General features: G+C 35.2%; 1 protein-coding gene across 4 annotated transcripts in view; it reads left to right on the top strand.

Moving 5' to 3' along the window:
* Positions 1-25,820, top strand: part of SLIT2 (slit guidance ligand 2) — a 379,752-nt gene that overhangs the window by 308,126 nt on the left and 45,806 nt on the right. For all 4 annotated transcript variants that reach the window (XM_036853383.1, XM_036853386.1, XM_036853384.1 and 1 more), the window contains 5 exons: positions 2,479-2,547; positions 5,212-5,283; positions 5,767-5,838; positions 7,652-7,723; positions 10,482-10,645. In XM_036853383.1, coding sequence (XP_036709278.1) covers positions 2,479-2,547; positions 5,212-5,283; positions 5,767-5,838; positions 7,652-7,723; positions 10,482-10,645 — 449 coding nt within the window. The remainder of the gene's footprint in view (positions 1-2,478; positions 2,548-5,211; positions 5,284-5,766; positions 5,839-7,651; positions 7,724-10,481; positions 10,646-25,820) is intronic.

The raw sequence follows: 25,820 nt of genomic DNA, 5'->3' as shown, positions 1-25,820 counted from the left end.
TGCTTTATATGTGGAATGGAATAAACCTAAGCATTAGCTGCTTTAACAATGGTGCATGCAGGCTCCATTTCATTCCTTTATCTGTATATGAAGAACCACGGACAAATGCTTGATATGCGATTGATATGCGATTGAGTCATTTTGCCTCTGTTTATTTTTTTCTCTGTGAAGCCATGTATCAAAAATGGAATTCATGCAGATGTTTACCTGTAATTCATGCACAAATGTACAAGTATTGCAAACGAGCAGATTTGATAAACTTTTGGCAACCTGGAACATAGGCCATCAGGTTCAAGAAGATGTCACTTCAGTTATCAAGGAACTTATTTTCAAATCATGTGCAGTTCTATGAATTCTAATTTGGCCCTGAATTGATACTTTGAGAAAAAGTGTGTGACCTTCCCTCTTGAAGCTGAACTGCTATAAAGGGCTCAGTTTCTCTCTTTTGTTACCAATCACAGTTGTTAGTTAACTGTAAGCACTGCTTTATGTGTGTGTGTGATTAAATTCTTAATTCTTATTTTGATATGTATTTATTTCAGAAGATTACCCTCCATCCAGTGTTGGGAAGATAGATACCTATAGAGTATTCTATATGCAAAATACTGATTATAACAACGCCCCAGCCAAGGACATAATACCCAGCATAACATCTAGATCATCTTTGATGCTAAATCCCTCCTTCTACCATTTTAACTGACCCATGCCTTTGTCCTTTTACCTGATTCCCATCAAATAATTTTAAATGTCTTTTAATTTCCTTGTTAAATTACCTCTGAGAACCTGCTTGATTCATTTGTCTATGCCATCTATGTGTTTCTTCTGTCAGATAGTTGAATCTTCAATCTATTCCTCTACAAATTATTAAAAAGTAACTCTTTTTTTAAAGAAAATACGTTTTAGAGATGAGGAAGACATTAACTCATCTCCTGTGAATTCTCGCTTTACCTCCCCAAGAGCTTATTCCTAGAAGCATACCAAGTCAGCAGGATCCCTCTCTCCAGTAACATATATGCATGTATTAGAAAATTTCCATGTGCATATTATATTAAATTATTAAAGAATTTGGCAAATATAAGTATGTAGTGGTGGACAGTTTTGAACAAGTGGTATCCATTATTTTTAATCAGTTCCATATAGTTTCCCTCTTAGATTGTTTTACTTGTAAGCATTCATAGTGCACATTCTGAACCTTTTTAGCTTTGTGTTAGGATGCTTTTTGGAGTAAAGGAAAAGTGCTGAAGTACATGGGATTATGCTTCCCTCTAGTGGTACCAAGAAATGCTTAGCTAGAGAAAAGAAAGAGGGGAGAGAAGTTGAAACATGAAGTCAGAAAATTTGAATAGGCATAAGAAGTCATAAAAAGCCTGACTCTTAATCACATATTCATTACATATTTTGATAACTTGTGCCTTTTATATAACTTTTTTCATTTTGAAGTATTTGAAATAGATTGCTATCTTAGGCAGTTTCTCAGCTACTTCTATATCCAACAAAAATACGAACCTCAGCCACGGATCTGGAGATAGGCCACAGCCCTGGGGCAGGGTGGGCAACATGCCCAATGTGGCAGAATTGTTTGTGGGCACATCTATAACCAGATGGCCCAAGTTGCTGAAAGGCATTTTTTACCCGTCACCGTCTACATTCTGGGAAAGAACAGCCTTGGGAGGAGATGAAATTATTTTTCTTTTTGTGACATCATGGATATACCTTTAAGCATTCATTTACTTCTGTGTCTTGACTGTTAGCCCAAAGACTGTTTATTTTCTGATCATTCTGCTGACTCTAATCAGAAAGGGAAATTTTACTTACATGTGGTTATTTGCTTATTACTGTATTGTTACTGTGCTGTACTTGTGCACTTGATAAATGTTGTGATTTTCTATGAAACCTTCTAAAATTAATATCACCGAGCAGATGTACAAGGGTAGAACTGTTTTTAAGATTTTTTTTTAACTGAAATCTAATTACATTCAAATTCCCAAATACATCCTTTGAATCATCCGTTGTTATTTACTAAGTGTGTTGATACAAAGTAAGGCAGGGAAGATTGGTCTTGCTGGCGATAGCAACTTCCTGCCAGTAGTGAATGCATTTCATGGTGTTGTTTCCACATAAACACAAGTGAACTGAAGACTGACTTAAAATATAGTTGATTGAATGACCCTTCTTGCTGACACACAAATGGTTGGATACATGCCTTGCCTTCTTAGATAAACCACAAAGAACCGGACACACCAGTCTGTCCTTGGTTTTATAATTTAGCCTAAGTAATCCACAAAAGAATTGTACTGGATTGGACAACTGTGGTTTTTTTACTTCTCTTAAATAGCAGTCCTAGCTGGGAACATGACATCTTAAAGCTGAAATTTCCAAGTGTTTCCTTGCTTCAATTGAGAGTGAAATATTGTTCAACTATTTGAGGATTCGCTATTGTTACTTTTTAAAAAAATAATATTGTTTCTTTGTTTTCAGGTATCTGGATGGAAACCAGTTTACACTGGTTCCTAAGGAACTCTCTAACTACAAGCATTTAACACTTATGTGAGTAATGTATTTTTCTGTCTTTGACTTCTTATTTTATTTCATGAAAATGGGGATAGCAAGGGGCAGAAGATTTAGTGAACCTTTCAGAAAATATAAATCATCTTCAGTTAGATGCTTCCCTTCTTGCTCACTGTGGTTCTGGATCACTAGCCACATTTTCACTGAATATCAATCAGGCAATGGTGCATCTTAGAAAAAGGTCCTCCTCTATTCAAAGTACAAATACAATGAAGTCTAAGTATCAGAGAATTATAGAAAGGCAGTAAGTTGCATACTTCTATTGAAGATGAATATGAGCTATTTTATGACAATCCAAGGAAAGAAAAATGGAAAACAATGTTTTTATTCTCTACTTTAAATAAAACAGAGTAGATAGTAATAGCTTTACTGAGAATATATTATAAATATAGTTTATTAGGCTTGATTTTCTTATTTAATACACTATGAATTAACATATGGGCTTCCAGTATTAAAATTTATTTTATAAAATCCGTATTTACTCATATAGTATTTAAGTAAACTTGACAAAGATACTGACTTTCGGAGTATAAACGTCAAAACATTGAATTGTTTTTACCAGTTTGGTTTGATGTCCTCCTAAAGTAGCATCTCTCTTTCATTAATGTATGTAAACAATTTTTTACAATCTTTAAGTTGTAAATACAAGATTATATTTAAACATACAAACATTTCATTTCAATCTAGTTATGCACACTATATTTTTAAAAAGATATAATCTTACTATATATAATGTCACACTTAGAGTAGCCTTGTTGGTAATTGATAAAACTTGTCACAAAACAAAAAAATCAGCAACGATAGTGGATATAAAGGGAAATACCTTATCTTTACATGTATCTGATTTTAGAGTAAATATGCTGTCTTATATTTCCGGTGTTCCTAGAAAAAAGGGTTTGTTCCTAATTAGTGAATTCTAGAAACCTAGGTAGCAGAAAATGTTATGTTTCTCATTGTGAACTTTACCCTAAGCACGTGGAGGCTGTTGATCCTTTTCAGCTTTCCTTAAATGTATGTGAAAACCAAACACTTTGTAGGAAGTGTATAGAACTGCTTAAATGGCAAATGATTAAATTAAGCAAAAAGAACATCCTCTAAGATATCTTGTTCTGCCTCTAGTTATTTATTTAATAGCAGCAAGAACTGATTACATACATTTGTTCTGTTAAATAAACCATTAAATTGTTGCATTTTCCAAAGGGTCACTTCAGCAGAATTGGGTCATTTGTGAGACAGCATGTGATTATTTAAAACCAGTTTGGAAATGAAAAATGAGAATTTATAGATCCAGAAATGGTTTTACCAGTGACTCATTATACAACTCTAGGCAAGTAACTTCTGCTAGTATCGATGTATTTATTTATTTTTTAAAATTTAGCCATAGTACTTCAGCAACTAAGAAGATGGATTATAAAGCTCCTATAACATTCCTACCATTTTCACAATTTCATTGGTCCATTTTACTGATACTTTGGTATTTTAATAAGGGAATGTGGATAATCTTCAGCAGCTTTTCTGAACCTTGCATTTCTTCATATATTTTGCTTCAGAAAAATATAGTGAACATAAATACACACAGAGACATAGGTGAACATAAATTATGACCCATAATCTTCCATTTATTCATGAATCTTCCTTTAGTCATATATTTGGCATTTCGCTTTAGATAAAAATTAGTGAATATTCACTAATATGTGTATCACATTGTCATATATATGTGAGTGAATGTATGTATATATTTACTAATTTTTTCTAAAGCAAAATGCAAAACATATATAATGTGTCATTATATATATGTTATTATATATTAAAATACATTATACATTACAGTATTATATTTATAATATGTATTATATGTCATTATATTATATATATCATGTATATATTATATATAATAAAAATAAGGTCAAGTTCACTGAATATAAATTACAACCTGTAGTACAGATTACACTTATAAATACCCATTTAGCATTGATAAAAAATCCACATCGCTCTCATTTACTTATCATTTATTAAACAGACATTTACTAAGGACCATCTAGGTGCCAGTGACTTTGCCACAGGCAAAGTTTTTAATTATGGTGTTGTTTTTAATGATGGCATTGTAATGTAACTAAATGAGGGATTCTTTCAGTTATCCAGTTTGAATATTTGTATGTGACAGTGAAGATGAAGTATGTGTAACTGATGCAACTTTCAAGACCAAAGGTTTATTTCTCACCTATCAAATGTGTCTGTTGTGAATGGCCTCCACTGTCTTTGCCCTGGGATCAGGCAATGGGTACGGCCTCTCTGTGGAACATAAGGAGCCTTGCAGAGGTGGGAGCAAAGGGACATGAGAAGAGTGAGCTTGCTCTAAAGCTTCTGCTCTGAAGTGAAACCAGCGCTGGTGCCCACACTTCACTGGCCAAAGCAAGGCACATGGGCACTTCTAATTTCAGCAGGCTTGGGCATGAATAATTATGAATAACATTACAGTCTACCCCAGAGGATTACCCAATGTTTTGTTATTTTCAGATAAAAGCTGAGTCCTAACAATGCTGCTATAACTGTGAGCAAGAAGAACCTTTTCTTTCTAAGAATCACTAATATGTCAATTTCTATGGTAACAGTAGACTCCATTTCTTTCTTTTTCTCTTTTAGAGACTTGAGTAACAACCGAATAAGCACCCTTTCTAATCAGAGCTTCAGCAACATGACCCAGCTCCTCACCTTGTGAGTAGCAAGTATAGTACTAAGTTAATTCCTTAATTCACTGGACATTCCTGGTAAACAAGACAGGGTTTCTGCCCTCAAGAAATGTTAATACTGTTGGGAGAAACAGAAAAATAAAAACCTCAGTCAACAAATACAGATAGTATAAAAAGTGTTGGGTTCTATAAAAGAAACAAAGAATAATTTGCATTTGTGGCAGGTTTGGGAGAGATCCTTAGACAGACTTTCAGAGGAAGTCACCTTAGGAAGGACACGGTTGAGGCAACAGCAACAGCAGTGGTAGGAAGCATTCTAGACTGTATTTTAGAAATAAATATGTTATATTGATGTAACAGCACAAAGATTGAAAGGATATTATGTGTCAGTATTCTCAATTTATAAGATGCTAAAGTAACCCTTTTCTTAACTGCTTTATTTTAAAAAATGACATTTGGCCATTTGGGGATACTTGAGTAAAACAAATTGGCTTACGTGTGCTTTCAGAATTCTTAGTTACAACCGTTTGAGATGCATTCCTCCTCGAACCTTCGATGGATTGAAGTCTCTTCGATTACTGTAAGCATCTTATGTTTAACAAAATACTTCTTTTCTTAGGCATCTGGATTTTGGGTTGTCTTTTTAATGATTTAGCTGCTTTGTTTATTTTGGGGTATTTGGGGTTATATAAATTCGGATTTACTACAGATTTGGAAATGGGAAAATTCTATCTTACGGTATCAATTCTCAACATCTTTTACTTGGACAACATAATTTTCTCTTTTGTAACATGTTGTTGCTGGGGTGACTTATTTGATAATATATGATATTAAGATGTAGTTTTATATAGATCTAATTAATTTTGGAAGAAATATAGGAAATTTTAATTTCATTAAAAGTTATATAATACAACACAACATATTTTTACTATACAAAATTTATCTTAAAGTACGTGAAATAAAATGTGGTCCTCAATCCCAATCCTCTCCCCAGAATTGACAGTTAAACAGTTCAATGTTCTCTTCTGGTCCTTTTTTATATATTTTTTTATGTATTGATATATGTATGCCTACAGCTGTATAACTTAAAAACCATAAATAGGGTTTTTCTTAGTCTGTCATTGACTATTTTTGTTTAACAATATGCTTTAGACTTTAGACTTTCCATTCCATCATATATAATATTCCTCAACTGTTTAACTGGTAAAGAGGGTTCCATAGAATGAAGGGACCATAACTTATTTAAGCATCCTCATCTTTACTATCATTTGGTTTGATTCCAAATTTTCATTATTCTATACAGTGCTGGAATGAACATCCTATACATCCATCTTACTGTCAAGCATATTAGGAGAATACCAAAAGTAGTCATCTTGTTGTCCCCCAAACAATTTACAAATTTATTTTCCACCAATGCTATTTTAACAGAGTACCTATTTCAAAGCACTGTTGTAAATATTGAATTTTATTAATCCTTTCATCTTTGTCATATGACAGACGGAACATTATTTTCCATTCCTCTTTTAATTTGCAATTCCAATTACTAGAACATTTGAGTATATTTTGTTTATTGAGCATTTGTATTTCTTATTCTATGAGCCTGATTGTATCAATTCCCATTTTCTATGGTTACTTTGTCTTTTCCTTATTAACATACCTGCCTTTATGCACTTGACTCTAAGTTTGCAGGTCTTTTTACAAAGGAATTAATCCTTATAGCTTACTTATGTTGCAGATATTTCCCATTCTGTTTTTTATATGTAATCTTTTTTTTTTTAATTGAAATATAGTTGATTTACAATGTTGTGTTAGTTTCTGGTTGCAGCAAAGTGATTTGGTTATATATGTGTGTATGTGTATATATATATATGTACACACACACACATATATACATATATGTATATATTCTTTTTCAGACTCTTTCCCCTTATAGTTTATTACAAGATATTGAATATAGTTCCCTGTGCTATGCAGTAGGACCTTATTGTTTTGTAATCTTTTATATTATGGATATGTTTTACATTGTCAAAAATTTATCACTCTTTTCCATTATGATTTCTGAGTTTTAGAATATAGTGCTTTAAAAAGCCTTCCATATCCCATATTTATAAAAAGGAACTCATCTATATTTTATTTTAATACACTTGCAGTTTTATTTTTACATTTAACTCTTCGATCTAGAATTTACTTTATGCATATGATGTGAAGAAGGAACTAACTTTTTGCTTCCCCAAATAGATACCCAGTTGTCTAAAGACTATTTATTGAATACACCATCTTTTCTACACTAATTTTAAAAGCTTGTTATAAACTAAAGTCTCATATATGCGTGGGGATTTTTCTGAACTCCCTGAAATAATAGGAAATTTAATTTTGCTTTTTCTTGCTTTTAGTTCTTTACATGGAAATGACATTTCGGTTGTGCCTGAAGGTGCTTTCAACGATCTTTCTGCATTATCACACCTGTGAGTATCTAGTTCATGAATGTGGGTTTAGGGTCAAACTCTCCCTGGCAAGTGAGTTTGGAACAAATGGCCCTCTGCCACCATTTTTATTGTCACATCATAAAATGTGATTGGTTCCATCTTTAAAGAAGATGTAAAGATTTTCAATCTAGATATGGTGCCTTCTACAAAATAGCCTTAATTTATCCTTTTGGCCCTAACTCCCCATAAGTCGAGCTCTGCTTTCAAAAATGTCTCTTCTTACAAACATGGCTCCCCAACTTCCTAGCCTATGCCTTTTCTTTAATGTTCTCTGATTCTAAATATCAGCTCCCCTTCAATTCAGTCTGCCCAAACCCTGCTTTTCCAAGTCATATCCCAAATATCACCTCCTCAAGGAAGCCTATCCTGATTTGCTCAAACTGGATTCATTTATTTAGCAAATATTACTCAGCACTGACTATGGCACCATGCAGAAATAAATTAGACAAAGTTTAAGACATTATGGTGTGGGAGAGGGAAACAGCAAAATCCTCATATTGGCTGAAATTTTTTTCCTTTGCATTCTCTCTCATAGCAGGCTGTTTGTACCTCCATATTTCTTGGAAGTACAGTAAAACAATTTAATAATGAGGTCCAAAGCACACAACTGGGTTAAATTCCATTGTTCCATTATTTTTAGCTGTAGTGTTAAGACCTTGGCAAATTGGAAGGAAGTTCAGAGAACAGCCCTAGAATCCAAAGCCTTCTTAGGTCAGGCTGAGTTTGGCATCACCTGGTGACAGTTATCTGCTTCAGCTTAAATATCAGTATCAGTTGGCCCTTGGTTCTCCAGAAGAGGTTACTTGCCATATTTTTTCTTGGATTTGCCCTCCTCTTCAAAGCCTACCAAACCCCAAGAAGATAAGAAGTTTAGAAAATTGAGAGAAGGGGATGGGCAGAGAATAGGAGCAAGTAGTCAATCATGCTACATCTGAATTTCCCTTATAGGGGCTGTGTGATCAGTGTAGGTTTTTGTCAATGGGACTGCTGCTGTCAATATCCCTTCCATTACATTAAACTACTAGGTCCCTGGAGGCAAGACCTCCATTTTTTCATGTGTGAGCCCCTGCTCCGACCTCAAAGTTGACGTCAGGGCCACTTCTCTACAAATTCCATGCAAGTCACTTGCCTGAGATCCTATGTAAATGAGACCCCTGGCTCAGGGGTGCAGGACTGCGGCACTGCGGCAGGGAATGCTGCCTAGAGAAGGAAGTGGCTGTTCAGCTAGTGTTAAGGTGATGAATCAGAAAAGGCTACGTGGGAAAGGTGCTGCTTGAGCTAAGTAGGATTGTCCTTTATGTGACCCTCCTCCCCAACAGGGAGAGCAATTTGAATCTTCTTTGTCATGCATCCTATTTGTCATGTATTTCATTTTATGCAGTTGTCTTTTACTCCCCAGACCAGAGAGAGCTATGCTCCATTCACATTTTTTACTGTTTCTCCTGGCATAGTAAGGACTTAGCAAATGTCAGTAGAGATGAGATTAAATGACCCAAAAACATCATTTCCCTCATTTTTAATTTAAAAGAAAGGTTTGAATCTGACATACATATGAGCATAACATTTACTTCACTCCAATTCTTGGCTAGAGTTTGGCATTAAAACAGCTGCAATATAAAGTATTAAGGTTTTGTAACTATATTTTGAAAGCTTCTCCATAAAAGAACAATTTTGCTTAGACTATATACCTAGAAACATTACTAATCTGAAGTTAATTATAAATCAGAATTAATCAGTTTTTAAATGCTACTTTATGCACACACTACTTGTGCCCAAGCTTGGCAAATTTGTGAATCCATTGGTTAACGTCTCTGGCCTCAGTTTTTTAATCTGTAAAATGGGTTGTTAATAATGTTGATCTCATGGGTTTCTATTTAGGATAAAATGAGGTAATTCATATAAATGGCCTAGCACAATTCCTGTATATCATAATGATACAATAAATAGCTAGCATTTATAATCAAGCATTATCTTGATTACTTTTCCTATCACTACAATGGCTTATGTGAGTAGGAACCAAAGTTCTAAAATGAAAAACTTTAAAGGGACAAACGTCCAATGGAGTTCCAAATCAGCTCTGGGGAACTAGCTTTATGCGCCTTTATTATTTTATGCCCTTCCTTATCTTCATGCGTTTTACTGGTCCTTTACCCTGAAACATCCTTTCCAACCTTTTCTACGTACTTGAATCTAAATATCTAAAAGCTCAGACTTCTTAAACCACCAGTCTCCCAGAAGAGTTCCCCTCTGTTCACAGTTATCTTGTAAATTCTTCTGCTATACCACTTCTAATGAAAATTACTTGTATGTATGAGTTTATGTTAATCTCCTTTGCAGAAGGAGTTTTTTGGGGTTAAAAATAATGCATTATTCATATTTGGGTCCCCAGAACCTGGCATAATGATTGGGTACTAAGTAAATCATTGGTCAATGAAGGAAGTGTTAATGTGCATTTGGGGTGTGCTTGCACCTAGTATAAACCTGTCTGCAAATACAAGGAGACTTTGTAAAGCCAGGTCAGTGTTAACACTGGTGACAACTCACTAAATCGCAGTTGCACATAATTCAGGAAAATGGGGAATCCCCAATGCCTCCATTTTCTTCTAAATTTTTATCAATAAATCTATAGGGATTTTCTACTGAACATCACCATAAATTATGGTCCCTTAGGAAATAATAACGGTGCTTCCATACTTGTGTGTGTGTGTGTGTGTGCTTTTGTTGTGTTGTTTTACAGAGCAATTGGAGCCAACCCTCTTTACTGTGACTGTAACATGCAGTGGTTATCCGACTGGGTAAAGTCGGAATACAAAGAACCAGGAATTGCTCGCTGTGCTGGCCCTGGAGAAATGGCAGATAAACTATTACTCACAACTCCCTCCAAAAAATTTACATGTCAAGGTATGGTTCTTAACCAGTTGTACTTCTGAAAATAAAACTTCACCGTATTAATTTAAAAGAAAAAAGAAAACCATGGGCTCCTAGATTTCATGGGTATAGCTGAAAAACTCCAATAAATAATTACTGTTTCTTCCCATACTTGGAGAAGACAGAGCAGTTACCTGAGGAGCCCAAGGAAAGAATTTATTTTCAAATAAATCACAGAAATAATCCATTGGAAATGACTAAGTTTTCTTTAAAATGTATGGAGAAATGAAGAGTACACAATTTCTAGAAATTCCTCTCATAGCCTCTAACAAGTGAAATATTTTGCTTTTGCTTTGTCTGAATGTGTACCCTGCTGCTAGGGCTGCCAGGGCCCTGTGGCTTCCTGATTCCAGGTAAGGAGAAATGAGCCCTCCCCAGTGTTCAGGCCAGACCTTCCGACTCACCTCCTGTGCTTCACTCTCCCTATGTTGATGTTGCTGTTTCTTGCTTGTTTGGATCCTTTTCTTTTCCCTTTGTTTTATGTACTTGTGAATTCTATACAGTGGCTTAGTAACAAATATTTTCTTCTCTTATTACAAAAGTAATCTATGCCCAACATAGAAAATCTAAAGAATAGGAAAATGTAAACAATAAGAAACTAAAGATCTAAATCTAACAATTAAGGACAATACCAAAAGTTAATCACTATTAAACTTGTTTTGTATATCTTTCCACTTTTTCTAGTCAAATATATGGATTTAAGTTTCTTACCAAAAATAGGGTAGAAGGTTACTATAATCCTTAATTTCTGATGTTTCAAGAGGGCCACTTTTAATTATTAGATGGAGGAGAGAAATTCTTAAAAATTCTAAATGTGTAAGCAGCAAATGCTTATTAAACTTGTTTTATGGGTAAAACTAAACCTTGGGTATTGTGGAGCATAGAGGAATTTGCAAACCTACCTGAAAAGATAAGCTTTCAACACTTGATCATGTAGGTGGGAAAACATATCTAAGTAGGTAACAGTGTGCAGTGAATGACAGAATGAAGACCAGACCGGTTTCACCTGGGCTAAATCTCAGCTTCAATTTTCAATAGCTATGTAGTTTTAGTTTACTAGCATAACCAGCCTGTGGTTCAGATTCCTCGTCTGTAGGCAGAGGTGATGGTAATACATACCAGACAGGGTTTTTTAAGATTAGATGAAATATTATAAGTGGAATCTTAAGAAAAGAAAATGTCATTTTCACAGAAACAGAGAATAGAATGGTAGTCTCCAGGGGCCGGGATAGAGGGAAAATGGGGAGATGTTGGTGAAAGGGTACAAACTTTCAGTTATAAGAACAATAAGTTCTGAGGATCTAATGCACAGCATGGTGACAATAGTGAATAATATGGTATTGGATACTTAAAAGTTTCTGAGAGTAAATCTTAAGCGTTCTCCCCACACACACACGAAAGTTAACTGTGTGAGGTGATGGATGTATATTACCTTGCTCTTGTTAATCACTACACAGTGTATATGTATATCAAATCATCAGGTTATACATTTTAAGTACATACAATTATACTTGTCAAATATTTTTCAATAAAGTTGGGGGAAAAGGATTCATTTATTTCATATATATAAAACATGCTTACTGCCTTACACACAATAAGCTCTCAGTATAGGTTAGCTGCCATTTTTATTATTATAACATTTCAAAACACCAGCAAAAATATGATGCGGGATGGCATGCCTTATTCTGTTGGTGAAAGAAGGAATTTTCAAAAACTGTATTCCCTCCTCCAAACATTTTTAAGTGGTCATCTGATGTTTTCTCATAGTTATAAATGGTTACAGGAGATGTAATTCACAGTGCATTGTAAATATTGATATCTTAAAACAACACTCTTCCATTATTCTTTTAAATGTATTTGGTGGAATCTAAATATCACAGCCAATTTTAAAAGAAAAAAAACAAGATCCTCAATATTTTATGTTGCCCTTTTTCCTCAAACTTCAATTTTTCTCCTTGAATTTCTATTTCCAGTACCTCAGAGAACTGTATCATTCTTCACTACCAAAAATATGTATATAATTTGAATATTTAAAATTTCCTACCACTAAAGATCTATGAGTTTTTAAATTTTTATTAGAATTAATTGTTGTCAATAATGCTTAATGCAACACTGATTGCGACAGCATAATTATTTATCAATATGCTCATATATTCAAAATTGAAATTAAAATTTTATTGGAAATGCCTCTCTGGGATTATGTGCATTGATTGCAAGAGGCTTTGCAAATAACCAGTGTTTTAAATTATTCTTTTGTAACCTGAGATGCTTCCTTGGGGCAGTGCCCCATGGTAAATTTCTGGTGGGCTGAGAAGTATATCATTATTTTGTAAGGCGGAGATGATTGTCAAAGGGGAGATAGGGGAGGAGAAACTGGCATAAAAGCTTACTTGTAGGCATGTTATTGGGCAGATTGATTCTAGAAATAGTATATAGACAAGTTGAGCAACTGCAGACTGATTCTGTTACACTCTCTGTACCCAGGGATACTCACACTCCACTTTGAAAAATGCTGGTGTTTATCTTCAATTCTTAAAGCTTAGAGTTCCGTGAAGATATTTCTTTTTTTTTTTTTTAATTTTTTTAAAATTAATTAATTAATTAGTTTATTTTGGGCTGTGTTGGGTCTTCATTGCTGCGCGAGGGCTTTTCTCTATTTGCGGCGAGCGGGGGCTACTCTTAGGTGCAGTGCGTGGGCTTCTCACTGCAGTGGCTTCTCTTGTTGTGGAGCACGGGCTCTAGGTGCGCAGGCTTCAGTAGTTGTGGCACGTGGGCTCAGTAGTTGTGGCTCGCGGGCTCTAGAGCGCAGGCTCAGTAGTTGTGGCACACGGGCTTAGTCGCTCTGCAGCATGTGGGATCTCCCCGGACCAGGGCTTGAACCTGTGTCCCCTGCGTTGGCAGGTGGATTCTTAACCACTGTGCTACCAGGGAAGTGCCCACATTAATTTGTTAAATGTTCCCAGAAGACCAGTGAATACAAACATACATACATACATGCATAAATGTCTGTTTAACTCAAGATTTGTCTAATTGATTTGACCTTTTCTTCATTAATAGTATCTTTTGTTCTTAGTATAGCATGAATGGAAATATGCTTTGGTCTGGATCAGTGTAGCCTGATAGACTGTTCTGCAGTGATAGAAATGTTCCATACCTGTGCTATCCAATATGGTAGCCACTAGCCACGTGTGGTTGTTGAAATGTAGCTAAGGCAACTGCGGAAATGATTTTTTAAATTGTATTTAAATTTAAACTTCAATAGTCATATGTAGCTGGTGGCTACCATATTGCATAGTGCTGGTGCTACAGGGCTCAGATGAAGAAATCCTGTCAGAGAGTGGCTGTGAAAGGTTTCTTACAAGAGTGTCTAAGCCAGTTGTTTGGATAAGCAGGCAAGTGTGAGGACCTGAGCTACAAGTGGGTGGAACTGCAGGAGCCCAGCTGTGATGTAGGAAAATGCTGGAACTGTGACAGTTTATTTAATATTCACTGACTCATCAAATTAACAAATCACACATGTTTCAAGGTACATCCTAAACTACATAGCAGACAGCATAGGTGTAGTCCAGTTGGCAAGAAGTGTAGACATTCAGAACTCAACAAATTTAGTGTAATTGCACTTAGCAAACTTTAAGATTTACTCAGTTCTTCTATAACAGCATAATTTTAGAGAGATAGCAAACATTGAAACTCATAATGTTCTTTGCCAGCATTTCTCGATATTTGTCAGAATATTGTGAACCACTCTCATATTCTTTGCTAGAAATATTTACTTATAATAAATGGATTGGTAAAGGCAAAGTATTCTAATCCATTCATTAAAATAATTAACTCTGCGAAATCTACTGAGTACTGTGGTTTTGAGTTTACATGCTTTATGAGCTTGAAAGCAGTAAAATTACACTTCTTTAAATATTTTATAATTTGAGTTTTTTATATTTTAATTTAACTTTTGTGCCAGTTTTAATGTGTTTTATTTATTTATGAAAATCATACAAGTACATACTCCTAATATTAAAGTTTGTAAATATGTAATTTCAAATTACAGCAGGAAGATGAATATTCTTTATTTGAAAACATGTTTATGTAGCTATATTTAAATATAACTTAAATATTTTCTCTGCTAGAAAAGACAATAATATTATTTTGAATAATTAATTCTTTCAATACAATTTTTATCTTACATTTTTCAGAGTATTTTCTTTGTAGTATAACCTCATAGTTTCAGTGCACAACAGAAATAAATGAACTGAATGAAATAGATTATCAGAGCATATTTAATTAATACCCAGATTAGGGCATTCTTGAATGGGAAGCAGATGGTCATGACTTGTTGTTATAACCCAGATGTCCTGTCTTCATCTTTTAAATATCAGATGATATTAGAATGCTCAAGCAGAAAATGAAGGGTTTTGCCCTCTCCAGGTTTTCATTGAAAATGTCAGCATGGAATGTAGAATATAGTTAATTTCTAATATTTCCTTTATTGCTCTTGGTTCAGGAAGCTTTAGCTATGCAGGCTACTAAATTGTTCACTTTTAATTTTACAGACATTTATTAAACACTTAAGTGTGCTAAGGAGTGAACAGTCTAAAGGAAACAAGTGGTATATTGCCTCTTTCATTCAACAAATATTATGTGAGTTCCTGTTATGCACCAGGCACAGCTCCAAGGTATTAAGAATACAATAATAAATAGGACAGAAGAACCCCTGCCTTTATGGAGCTTACATTCTACTGATAGATACATTTAAATGGATAATTGCAAAACGATATGGAAGTTTGGTGATAGAAATATATATACAATATTAATAATGTATATCCAAACCAAACAATTGTGGAATTGTAACCAATACCACCAGGTCCATCAGGGCATCAGGAGACTCTTATAGTGAGTCAAGTGGAACTGAGAATGGAGCACGAGTCGGGAAAAGCAGCCCCAGTGGTCAGGTGTCTGGTAGCCAGGAACCCAATGAAGAGGCAGGCGTATGGTACGGAACATACCTCATTAGTTATCTATAAAGATCAGCTAAGGGGTCGGGAAACCTGGGACCTTTTCATATCCCAGAATGATCAACATTCCACCACCACATGGTTGATCTCTTCTGCTATTTTTATAGGTGAAGAATCCTCTAGATTTTGGAATTTCTGGGAAAAATTCCACATCTCTCAGTAATAACATTGTAATATTGTCAGTTTTTTTTTTTCCCAGTGAGATCAACATTTCCTTTTGGGGGGTGTTCTTGACAAGTTCAAGGTCTTTTGTTTTTTTTCCTCAAAATTATTAGTTAATATTGTCCTTAATCATTTAATTAAAGTATGAAGGTGATTAAATAATTTAACCTAAAGTAATGAAAAATTTACTAGTTACATCTGTTTTGAAATAGTATTTAAAACTTGGTCAAATCCTTTTTACATTTTCAGATTTAGTATCACTAGCACATAGTTATAAATTTGAAATAACCTTAGCTTTGGGGGGTTATGATTTGCTCGCTGACTAAAGAAAATATTCAGGTTTCTACATAGTTATTTGCCAAAAGCACCATCTTTAAAAAACAAACAAGGGCTGTTTTTCATTATACTTTTTAAAAAACTTAAAACACTGGGAAATTTTTAACAGACATTTATTTTAATAGGTGATTAGAATCAATGATTTGTATTCCGTTCTTAAATATCATACATCTATATCATCTCTGATACAATAATTCCATAAAGTAATTATTTCTCTTTTTCTTTTAAGTGTGCTTCAAGAAGTTTATTTACTTGCTTAAGATCATATGTATGTGTAGCAAATGGCCAAGCCAGGGAATCCCAGAGATGTAAGACCCATCTTTGTGTTTTTGTTTAACCATTTATAAAATGCAAATTTGTAGGATTTTAACCCCCTATCATCTAGGGACCATCTCTACCCCTCCATTGAAACTATAGGGATACCAGTGACTTCCCTCTTGCCCATTTCAATAGCTTCTTTTTAGCTTCTTTATTTGCCCTCTTTTCATCTTAGACAGTGGTGGCCACTGCTCCCTCTTGTACATTCCCATTGCCTCGTCATTCCTTTGCTGACATCTCTTTCTTACCCACTCTTTAATATTGACATATGTGGGGTTCTCTCCTTAGCCCTGTTAATTTAATTGATTTCGGTCCTGTGGCTTCAAGTATCTAGCCATGACTTTTCTTATGAACTTCAGATTCATATTTCCATTCACCTAGTGAATTCCTCCCCCTTGCTGGCTTGCAGAAACTTAAAACACATATTCCAAAATATGCCTTCCCATTTTCCACATTCTCTTACAAGTGTGTCCTGTAGTTGATCCATAGATGTCTCTATTACTGAACTACTAGTTAGTTATGCCCAATATCAAATATCCCCCTATGTTTTTTCTGAGTCATCTTTGATCTACGTCTGACTTTATACAAGGGCAGTACTAGAAGGTTCTACTATTTGACTCATGTGTCCAAGGGACACCAGAATGAAGGCAGACTCTGGGATATAGTTAGAAATTTGTGTTTGGAGCTTTTAGTCATAAGTCAAAGTGAGATACAATTCTCAGTGGGTGGCATTATTAGTGTCAGGTGCATAGCTAGTGATTTGAGTCAAGTAAGCAAGTCTGCCTACAAGCTTTAATGGATTTGCGGTCCAGCAGTTCTTCCATCAAAGTTAAAGTAACTGACAAAGACAAATTGTTAACCAAACTTTCTGCTCGTTTTCCCTTTGAATTATTAAGCTAAACACAACTCCACTCCATATAGCTGATGCTAGAGAACTCTCTTAAGTCCGGACCTCATCTTAAATCAATCTAGATATCCTAGACTGGCCTTCATTTCAGTGACATTAGTAAACATTTGTATTCAGGAAGCTAAATTTGTTTTCTCCTCTGCGGCATCTTTCTCCTCTATGGCACACATCTTCGGAGGGCTAATGTGTTGGCAATAATTTAACACTTCTTGGAACTGGCTTTTGGAAGAAAGAAAGTTTGAAGATTGGTGAAGTTGTATCAGCAATCAAGTTGTAGTTCCTTGCCAAGCGTCAATGCAAGAACAAAAAGAACCTCTCCTTCTTAATTGTGTGCTGTTATTTCTCGTGGTTGTCCACGCCAGATTTACAAATCACAGTTGCGGTCCTTGAAAACATAAAACCATTCACTCTAGGTGTCGTTACCCAATGGGAAATTATCTCTGGGTGCCCATTTCCACTCTCCCTTGTTTTAGTTAATAATGGCCCCTACAGTTTTTCCAAATTTCCAAAGCTCCTGGCATAGACCGAAGGTACTCAGTGAACTTGCAATGAATGAATAAACAGCAAGCTCTAATTTGCCTTTGTGCTAAAATTTGAACAAACATACAGAGGAAGACTTACTCTCTTTTCTCCTTTTAAGTAAACCACTTATGTCCCTCCCAGCCCCTGCCTTCTTTGGATGTCTAGGCTTTAAAGAGTGTCAGAACTTTCTGTGGCTTCTGTGCTTGTTCTCACTATGTTCTGTGCTCAGAATTCATTAGCATCTCATTTAAAGCTTAAAGCAACCCATTGAGATGACTGCCATTACTCTCCTAATTCCATACAGTTAAGTAACACACCAAATCACTAACTTGGCCTGGTTGACTTCTGATTCTCTTCCTAAGATTACTATGCATTAGGATAAGAGCTTGTCTATTTCTTGTTCCTGGACGTCTTCTTTTCATCTGGGACCAGTCAAGTGTGCAAGATTCTATGTGTTGGTTTGCTCTTAGAGAACTATGCTAACCCTTCTACCATTTTGTTTTGACTTTAGCATATCCCTTTGGCTCTGATATTATCTCCTTGTTATAGAAACAGATTAAAGATGTGATTACCCCTGAATAAGAACTTTGCAAGAAAGGGTCTCAGAGAAGTTGTCCCGGATGGTAAATGAAGCACAAATTGAAGGCAAAGACAAGATAGAAGGTAGACTTAGAAGAGAAGCAAAATATGGGTGGGAAGATGAATGAGAGAAGAGAACCAGATACAAAAGATATAGTTCCAAGGGGTTAGAATATAAAAATAAATGAATTTAGATAAACCAAGTGGATGTAAAAATCACATTATACGAAGAACATTTAGTTAGGTGGAATTATAATCTAAATAAAACAGGAAAAGGAATCATACCATTTTAAGACATTAGGACATATCAGAGGATGCTGCTATTTGGAATTTCTATAATTCATAAACATCTTTTGAATTACCTTTCACTCAAACTCAAGTGCTAGAAATAAGAAATTATCTTTGAAGAATTGATTTTAAAAGAGGGATTTGAAAAAAGGAGAAGCAAATAGAATGGTAGCTATAGGAGTCAACTTTACCAAGCTGAAGAAATTAGAATTCAATATTTTATATATTCCTCAACCTGATGCCACCAGAACAGTTTGTGGGTTTAGGAAATTATCAGAAGAAGCCTGTGCACATGAGAAAGCTTGTTATTTTGATTCTTGTAGCTAAACTGAATATGTACGGGAGAGCAACAATCTCCCTTCATAAACCCATAAGAAATTGCAGATACTGAAAATACTTGAGCAGACGTGCTATATTAAAAATGAAACTTGGTCCTGGAAAAAAAGTGGAGAAATTAGATAGTGCTTATTAATCAAATATGGTTCAGTGGATATTTATTCAATAAATCTCGACTGTGCTAAAAACTGGACAGAGGCTACTTCAGCCTGGCAATTTCATTATCTGCATAGTCTATTAAAATAATTCTTCAAAACATACCCAGTTTTTTTTTCTAAAACAATCTCTAGCTTCTTATCTAAATAATCAAACATAATTTTTGAAAAATGTCACATTCCACAGAATAAACTTAGAAACTGCCAGCCCTGAACCCCTCCATTCAAACTACAGCCTTTTGAGGTTGAAAGCACAGAAATAGACTAAAAGGCAGTTTTCCTCAAGGTCTTGGGAAGTAGCCAGATGAATGTTTACAGTCCTTGCATTTGCTGACGTGCTGTTTTGCTGGCGTACATTCTTAGCTGCTTCACCCTATGCCTTTGTTCTAAGAGTCTTCTTTCTTCTAGCCTTGCTCAGGAATCCATTACCATTTAGATATTTCCTTTCCTAGTGCTGATTCTAATTGTGATCATTTTAGCAAACACAAAGCCATTTATTGTGGGGGATGACATTAATTTAACATACTGCTCTAATTAACTGCTGCATTTACTTCCCCAGTGTACTGAATAGCTAAATTTATTTGATAAATACATTGGAGGAGGGTGAGAAATTACATTTCTACATGGCTCACTTCAGTATTAATCCCAGCAATTTCCCAACTGTAATTTGATACAACAACTTCATTCGTTTTTCTGGTACCAAGAAAAAGCAGAGGAGATACAGGCAAGGCCTCCCCTAGTGATTGAGGTGTCACTGGGAGCAAACACCAACCCTTCCCATTAATAGTCATCCCCAGAACTGTCATTTATTTCCAAATAGTTGAAAAAGAAACAGGAATCTCTATGTAAACATACTTCAGGGTTTTTGTTCATAGAAAAACTGAACAGTATAGAACGCTGTCCTTTTTTGGATTGTACTCCAAAGCCATTATATGAATATGTATCTCCTAGGGTAAGGGAATATTTAGGTATGAAGAGTTTTAATGGCCACCATGTTACTTCACATTTTCTTTCCTATATGAGTTTCTGTAAGTAGACCAACAGCTTACTGTTGGTCTCTAATCTGTAGAAAAATTTGATTAAAGGAAGTTTATATTAGCAGAAGTCATACAGCTTTTTGGGTGGAGGTACCTTGAAGCTTAGAGCAGTGGTAGAAGAGTAGGGACAGGGGAGGGATGCTATACAGCTGCCTCAGATAACCTTGCTGGAAATTATGTGTGGTGAGACATACACTTAGAATTATCACTGCTAATTCCAGTGAGGATAAAGAACTACAGAGAGATTGATGGTGAAAGCAAAAATATAATTAATGTTTATGTTATAAAATATTTGTATTTTACATATAAAAGTATCACTCTGACAGAGTGTGCTCATCAGACAGTTGCCAAAAGGCAGTCTAGTGAGCTCTCACAAACAGTGCAAAAAGTAGCATCAATGGAACATAATTTTACTGAGGATGGTACACTATCTACATTTTTAGCCACTTATGGAAGAAATATGTGTGGCCAAAGGAATGTATCTTCAACTGAATCTGCATTTAATCTAGACCTTTCATGGATTATGACATTTTTTAATGTGTATCCCAAAAGGTGAGATTGCAAGTAGAGACCGCTTCAGCAGTATTTTCTTCTCGGCGAGGAAGACACAGAAATCTCACTCATCTTGTGCCTGTGCTAATGTGCTAGCAAACTGAACTGAAGGGACATGAGGGAGGATATAATGAAGGTTTCATTTTTGGTTTCTTGTCCTAAGCATAAAAGTGGCAGTGTTTTGTATCTCCTGTATGAAAATAACAGTACTGGACTAATATTATCAGGGCAGGTGCATACTACTGCATTTTTATTTGCACTGAAAATTTTCTTTTTTTTTTCTTTTTTTCATTTATTTGTTTTATTTTTTTTAACATCTTCATTGGAGTATAATTGCTTTACAATGGTGAGTTAGTTTCTGCTTTATAACAAAGTGAATCAGTTATATATACATATATCCCCACATCTCCTCCCCCTTGCGTCTGCCTCCCACCCTCCCTCTCCCACCCCGCTAGGTGGTCACAAAGCACCGAGCTGATCTCCCTGTGCTATGTGGCTGCTTCCCACTAGCTATCTATTTTACATTTGGTAGTGTATATATGTCCATGCCTCTCTCTCACTTCATCTCAGCTTACCCTTCCCCTTCCCATGTCCTCAAGTCCATTCTCTACATCTGCATCTTTATTCTTGTCCTGCCCCATGGTTCTTCAGAACCCCCTTTTTTTTGTTTTTAAGATTCCATATCTATGTGTTAGCATATGGTATTTGTTTTTATCTTTCTGACTTACTTCACTCTGTATGACAGTCTCTATGTCCGTCCACCTCACTACAAATAACTCAGTTTTGTTTCATTTTATGGCTGAGTAATATTCCATTGTATATATGTGCCACATCTTCTTTATCCATTCATCTGTCGATGGACACTTAGGTTGCTTCCATGACCTGGCTATTGTAAATAGGGCTGCAATGAACATTTTGGTACATGACTCTTTTTGAATTATGGTTTTCTCAGGATATAAGCCCAGTAGTGAGATTGCTGGGTCATATGGTAGTTCTATTTTTAGTTTTTTAAGGAACCTCCATACTGTTCTCCATAGTGGCTGTATCAATTTACATTCCCACCAACAGTGCAAGAGGGTTCCCTTTTCTCCACACCCTCTCCAGCATTTATTGTTTGTAGATTTTTTGATGATGCTCATTCTGACTGGTATGAGGTGATACCTCATTGTAGTTTTGATTTGCATTTCTCTGATGATTAGTGATGTTGAGCATCCTTTCATGTGTTCGTTGGTAATGTGTATATCTTCTTTGGAGAAATGTCTATTTAGGTCTTCTGCCCATTTTTGGATTGGGTTGTTTGTTTTTTTTTGATATTGAGCTGCTTGTAAATTTTGGAGATTAATCCTTTGTCACTTGCTTCATTTGCAAATATTTTCTCCCATTCTGAGGGTTGTCTTTTTGTCTTGTTTATGTTTTCCTTTGCTGTGCAAAAGCTTTTAAGTTTCATTAGGTCCCATTTGTTTATTTTTGTTTTTATTTCCATTTCTCTAGGAGATGGGTCAAAAAGGATCTTGCTGTGATTTACGTTGTAGAGTGTTCTGCCTATGTTTTCCTCTAAGAGTTTAACAGTGTCTGGCCTTACATTTAGGTATTTCATCCATTTTGAGTTTATTTTTGTGTATGGTGTTAGGAGTGTTCTAATTTCATTCTTTTACATGTAGCTGTCCTGTTTTCCCAGCACCACTTACTGAAGAGGCTGTCTTTTCTCCATTGTATATTCTTGCCTCCTTTATCAAAGATAAGGTGACCATATGTGTGTGGGTTTATCTCTGGACTTTCTATCCTGTTCCATTGATCTATATTTCTGTTTTTCTGTCAGTACCATACTGTCTTGATTACTGTAGCTTTGTAGTATAGCCTGAAGTCAGGGAGCCTGATTCCTCTAGCTCCATTTTTCTTTCTCAAGATTGCTTTGGCTATTCGGGTCTTTTGTGTTTCCATGCAAATTGTGAAATTTTTTGTTCTAGTTCTGTAAAAAATGCCATTGGTAGTTTGATAGGGATTGCATTGAATCTGTAAATTGCTTTGGATAGTATAGTCATCTTCACAATGTTGATTCTTCCAATCCAAGAGCATGGTGTATCTCTCCATCTGTTTGTATCATCTTTAACTTCTTTCATCAGTGTCTTATAGTTTTCTGCATACAGGTCTTTTGTCTCCTTAGGTAGGTTTATTCCTAGGTATCTTATTCTTCTTGTGGCAATGGTAAATGGGAGTGTTTCCTTAATTTCTCTTTCAGATTTTTCATCATTAGTGTATAGGAAAGCAAGATATTTCTGTGCATTAATGTTGTATCCTGCTACTTTACCAAATTCATTCATTAGCTCTAGTAGTTTTCTGGTAACATCTTTAGGATTCTCTATGTATAGTATTATGGCATCTGCAAACTGTGACAGTTTTACTTCTTCTTTTCTGATTTGGATTCCTTTTATTTCTTTTTCTTCTCTGATTCCTGTGGCTAAAACTTCCAAAACTATGTTGAATAATAGTGGTGAGAGTGGGCAACCTTGTCTTGTTCCTGATCTTAGAGGAAATGGTTTCAGTTTTTCACCATTGAGAGCTATGTTGGCTGTGGGTTTGTCATGTATGGCCTTTATTATGTTGAGGTAACTTCCCTCTATGCCTACTTTCTGGAGGGTTTTTATCATAAATGGGTGTTGAATATGTCGAAAGTTTTTTCTGCATCTATTGAGATGATCATATTTTTTTTTCCTTCAATTTGTTAATATGGTGTATCACATTGATTGATTTGTGTATATTGAAGAATCTTGCATTCCTGGGATAAACCCCAATTGATCATGGTGTATGATCCTTTTAATGTGCTGTTGGATTCTGTTTGCTAGTATTTTGTTGAGGATTTTTGCATCACTGTTAATCAGTAATATTGCCCTGTAGTTTTCTTTCTTTGTGACATCTTTGTCTGGTTTTGGTATCAAGGTGATGGTGGCCTTGTAGAATGAGTTTTGGAGTGTTCCTCCTTCTGCTATATTTTGGAAGAGTTTCAGAAGGGTAGGTGTTAGCTCTTCTCTAAATGTTTGATAGAATTCTCCTTTGAAGCCATCTGGTCCTGAGCTTTTGTTTGTTGAAAGATTGTTAATCACAGTCTCAATTTCAGTGCTTGTGATTGGTCTGTTTATATTTTCTATTTCTTCCTGGTTCAGTCTCGGAAGGTTGTGTTTTTCTAAGAATTTGTCCATTTCTTCCAGGTTGTCCATTTTATTGGCATAGAGTTGCTTGCAGTAATCTCTCATGATCCTTTATATCTCTGCAGTGTCAGTTGTTACTTCTCCTTTTTCATCTGTAATTCTATTGATTTGAGTTTTCTCCCTTTTCTTCTTGATGAGACTGGCTAATGGTTTATCAATTTTGTTTATCTTCTCAAAGAACCAGCGTTTAGTTTTATTGATCTTTGCTATCATTTCCTTCATTTCTTTTTCATTTATTTCTGATCTGATCTTTATGATTTCTTTCCTTCTGCTAACTCTGGGGTTTTTTTGTTCTTCTTTCTCTAATTGCTTTAGGGGTAATGTTAGGTTGTTTATTTGAGATGTGTCTTGTTTCTTGAGGTAGGATTGTATTGCTATAAACTTCCCTCGTAGAACTGCTTTTGCTGCATCCCATAGGTTTTGCATCATGCTGTTTTCATTGTCATTTGTTTCTAGGTATTTTTTGATTTCCTCTTTGATTTCTTCAGTGATCTCTTGGTTATTTAGTAGCGTATTGTTTAGCCTCCATGTGTGTGTATTTTTTACATATTTTTTTCCTGTAATTGATATCTAGTCTCATAGCATTGTGGTTGGAACAGATACTTGATACGATTTCAATTTTCTTAAATTTACCGGGGCTTGATTTGTGACCCAAGATATGATCTATCATGGAGAATGTTCCATGAGCACTTGAGAAGAAAGTGTATTCTGTTTTTCTTGGATGGAATGTCCTATAAATTTCAATTAAACCTATCTGGTCTATTGTGTCATTTAAAGCTTGTGTTTCCTTATTTATTTTCATTTTGTATGATCTGTCCATTGGTGTAAGTGAGGTGTTAAAGTCCCCCACTATTACTGTGTTACTGTTGATTTCCTGTTTTATAGCTGTTAGCATTTGCCTTAAATATTGAGGTGCTCCTATGTTGGGTGCATATATATTTACAATTGTTATATCTTATTCTTGGATTGATCCCTTGATCATTATGTAGTGTCCTTCTTTGTCTCTTGTAATAGTCTTTATTTTAAAATCTATTTTGTCTGATATGAGAATTGCTACTCCAGCTTTCTTTTGATTTCCATTTCCATGGAATATCTTTTTCTATCCCCTCACTTTCAGTCTATATGTGTCCCTAGGTCTGAAGTGGGTCTCTTGTAGACAGCCTATATACGGGTCTTGTTTTTGTATCCATTCAGCCAGTCTATGTCTTTTGGTTGGAGCATTTAATCCATTTACATTTAAGGTAGTTATAGATATGTATGTTCCTATTACCATTTTCTTAATTGTTTTGGGTTTGTTATTGTAGGTCTTTTTCTTCTCTTCTGTTTCCTGTCTAGAGAAGTTCCTTTAGCATTTGTTGTAAAGCTGGTTTGGTGGTGCTGAATTCTCTTAACTTTTGCTTGTCTGTAAAGGTTTTAATTTCTCTGTTGAATCTGAATGAGAGCCTTGCTGGTACAGTGTAATCTTGGTTGTAGGTTTTTCCCTTTCATCACTTTAAATATGTCCTGCCATACCCTTCTGGCTTGCAGAGTTTCTGCTGAAAGGTCAGCTGTTAACCTTGTGTGGATTCCCTTGTATGTTATTTGTTGCTTTTCCCTTGCTGCTTTTAATATTTTTTCTTTGTATTTAATTTTTAATAGTTTGATTAATATGTGTCTTGGTGTGTTTCTCCTTGGATTTATCCTGTATGGGACTCTCTGCACTTCCTGGACTTGACTGAGTATTTCCTTTCCCATATTA

The sequence above is a fragment of the Balaenoptera musculus genome, chromosome 5, assembly GCF_009873245.2.
Source record: "Balaenoptera musculus isolate JJ_BM4_2016_0621 chromosome 5, mBalMus1.pri.v3, whole genome shotgun sequence".
NCBI classification, from domain to species: Eukaryota; Metazoa; Chordata; class Mammalia; order Artiodactyla; family Balaenopteridae; genus Balaenoptera; species Balaenoptera musculus.
The sequence above is the reverse complement of the archived record's forward strand: the minus strand, read 5'-3'. Positions and strand labels throughout refer to the sequence as shown.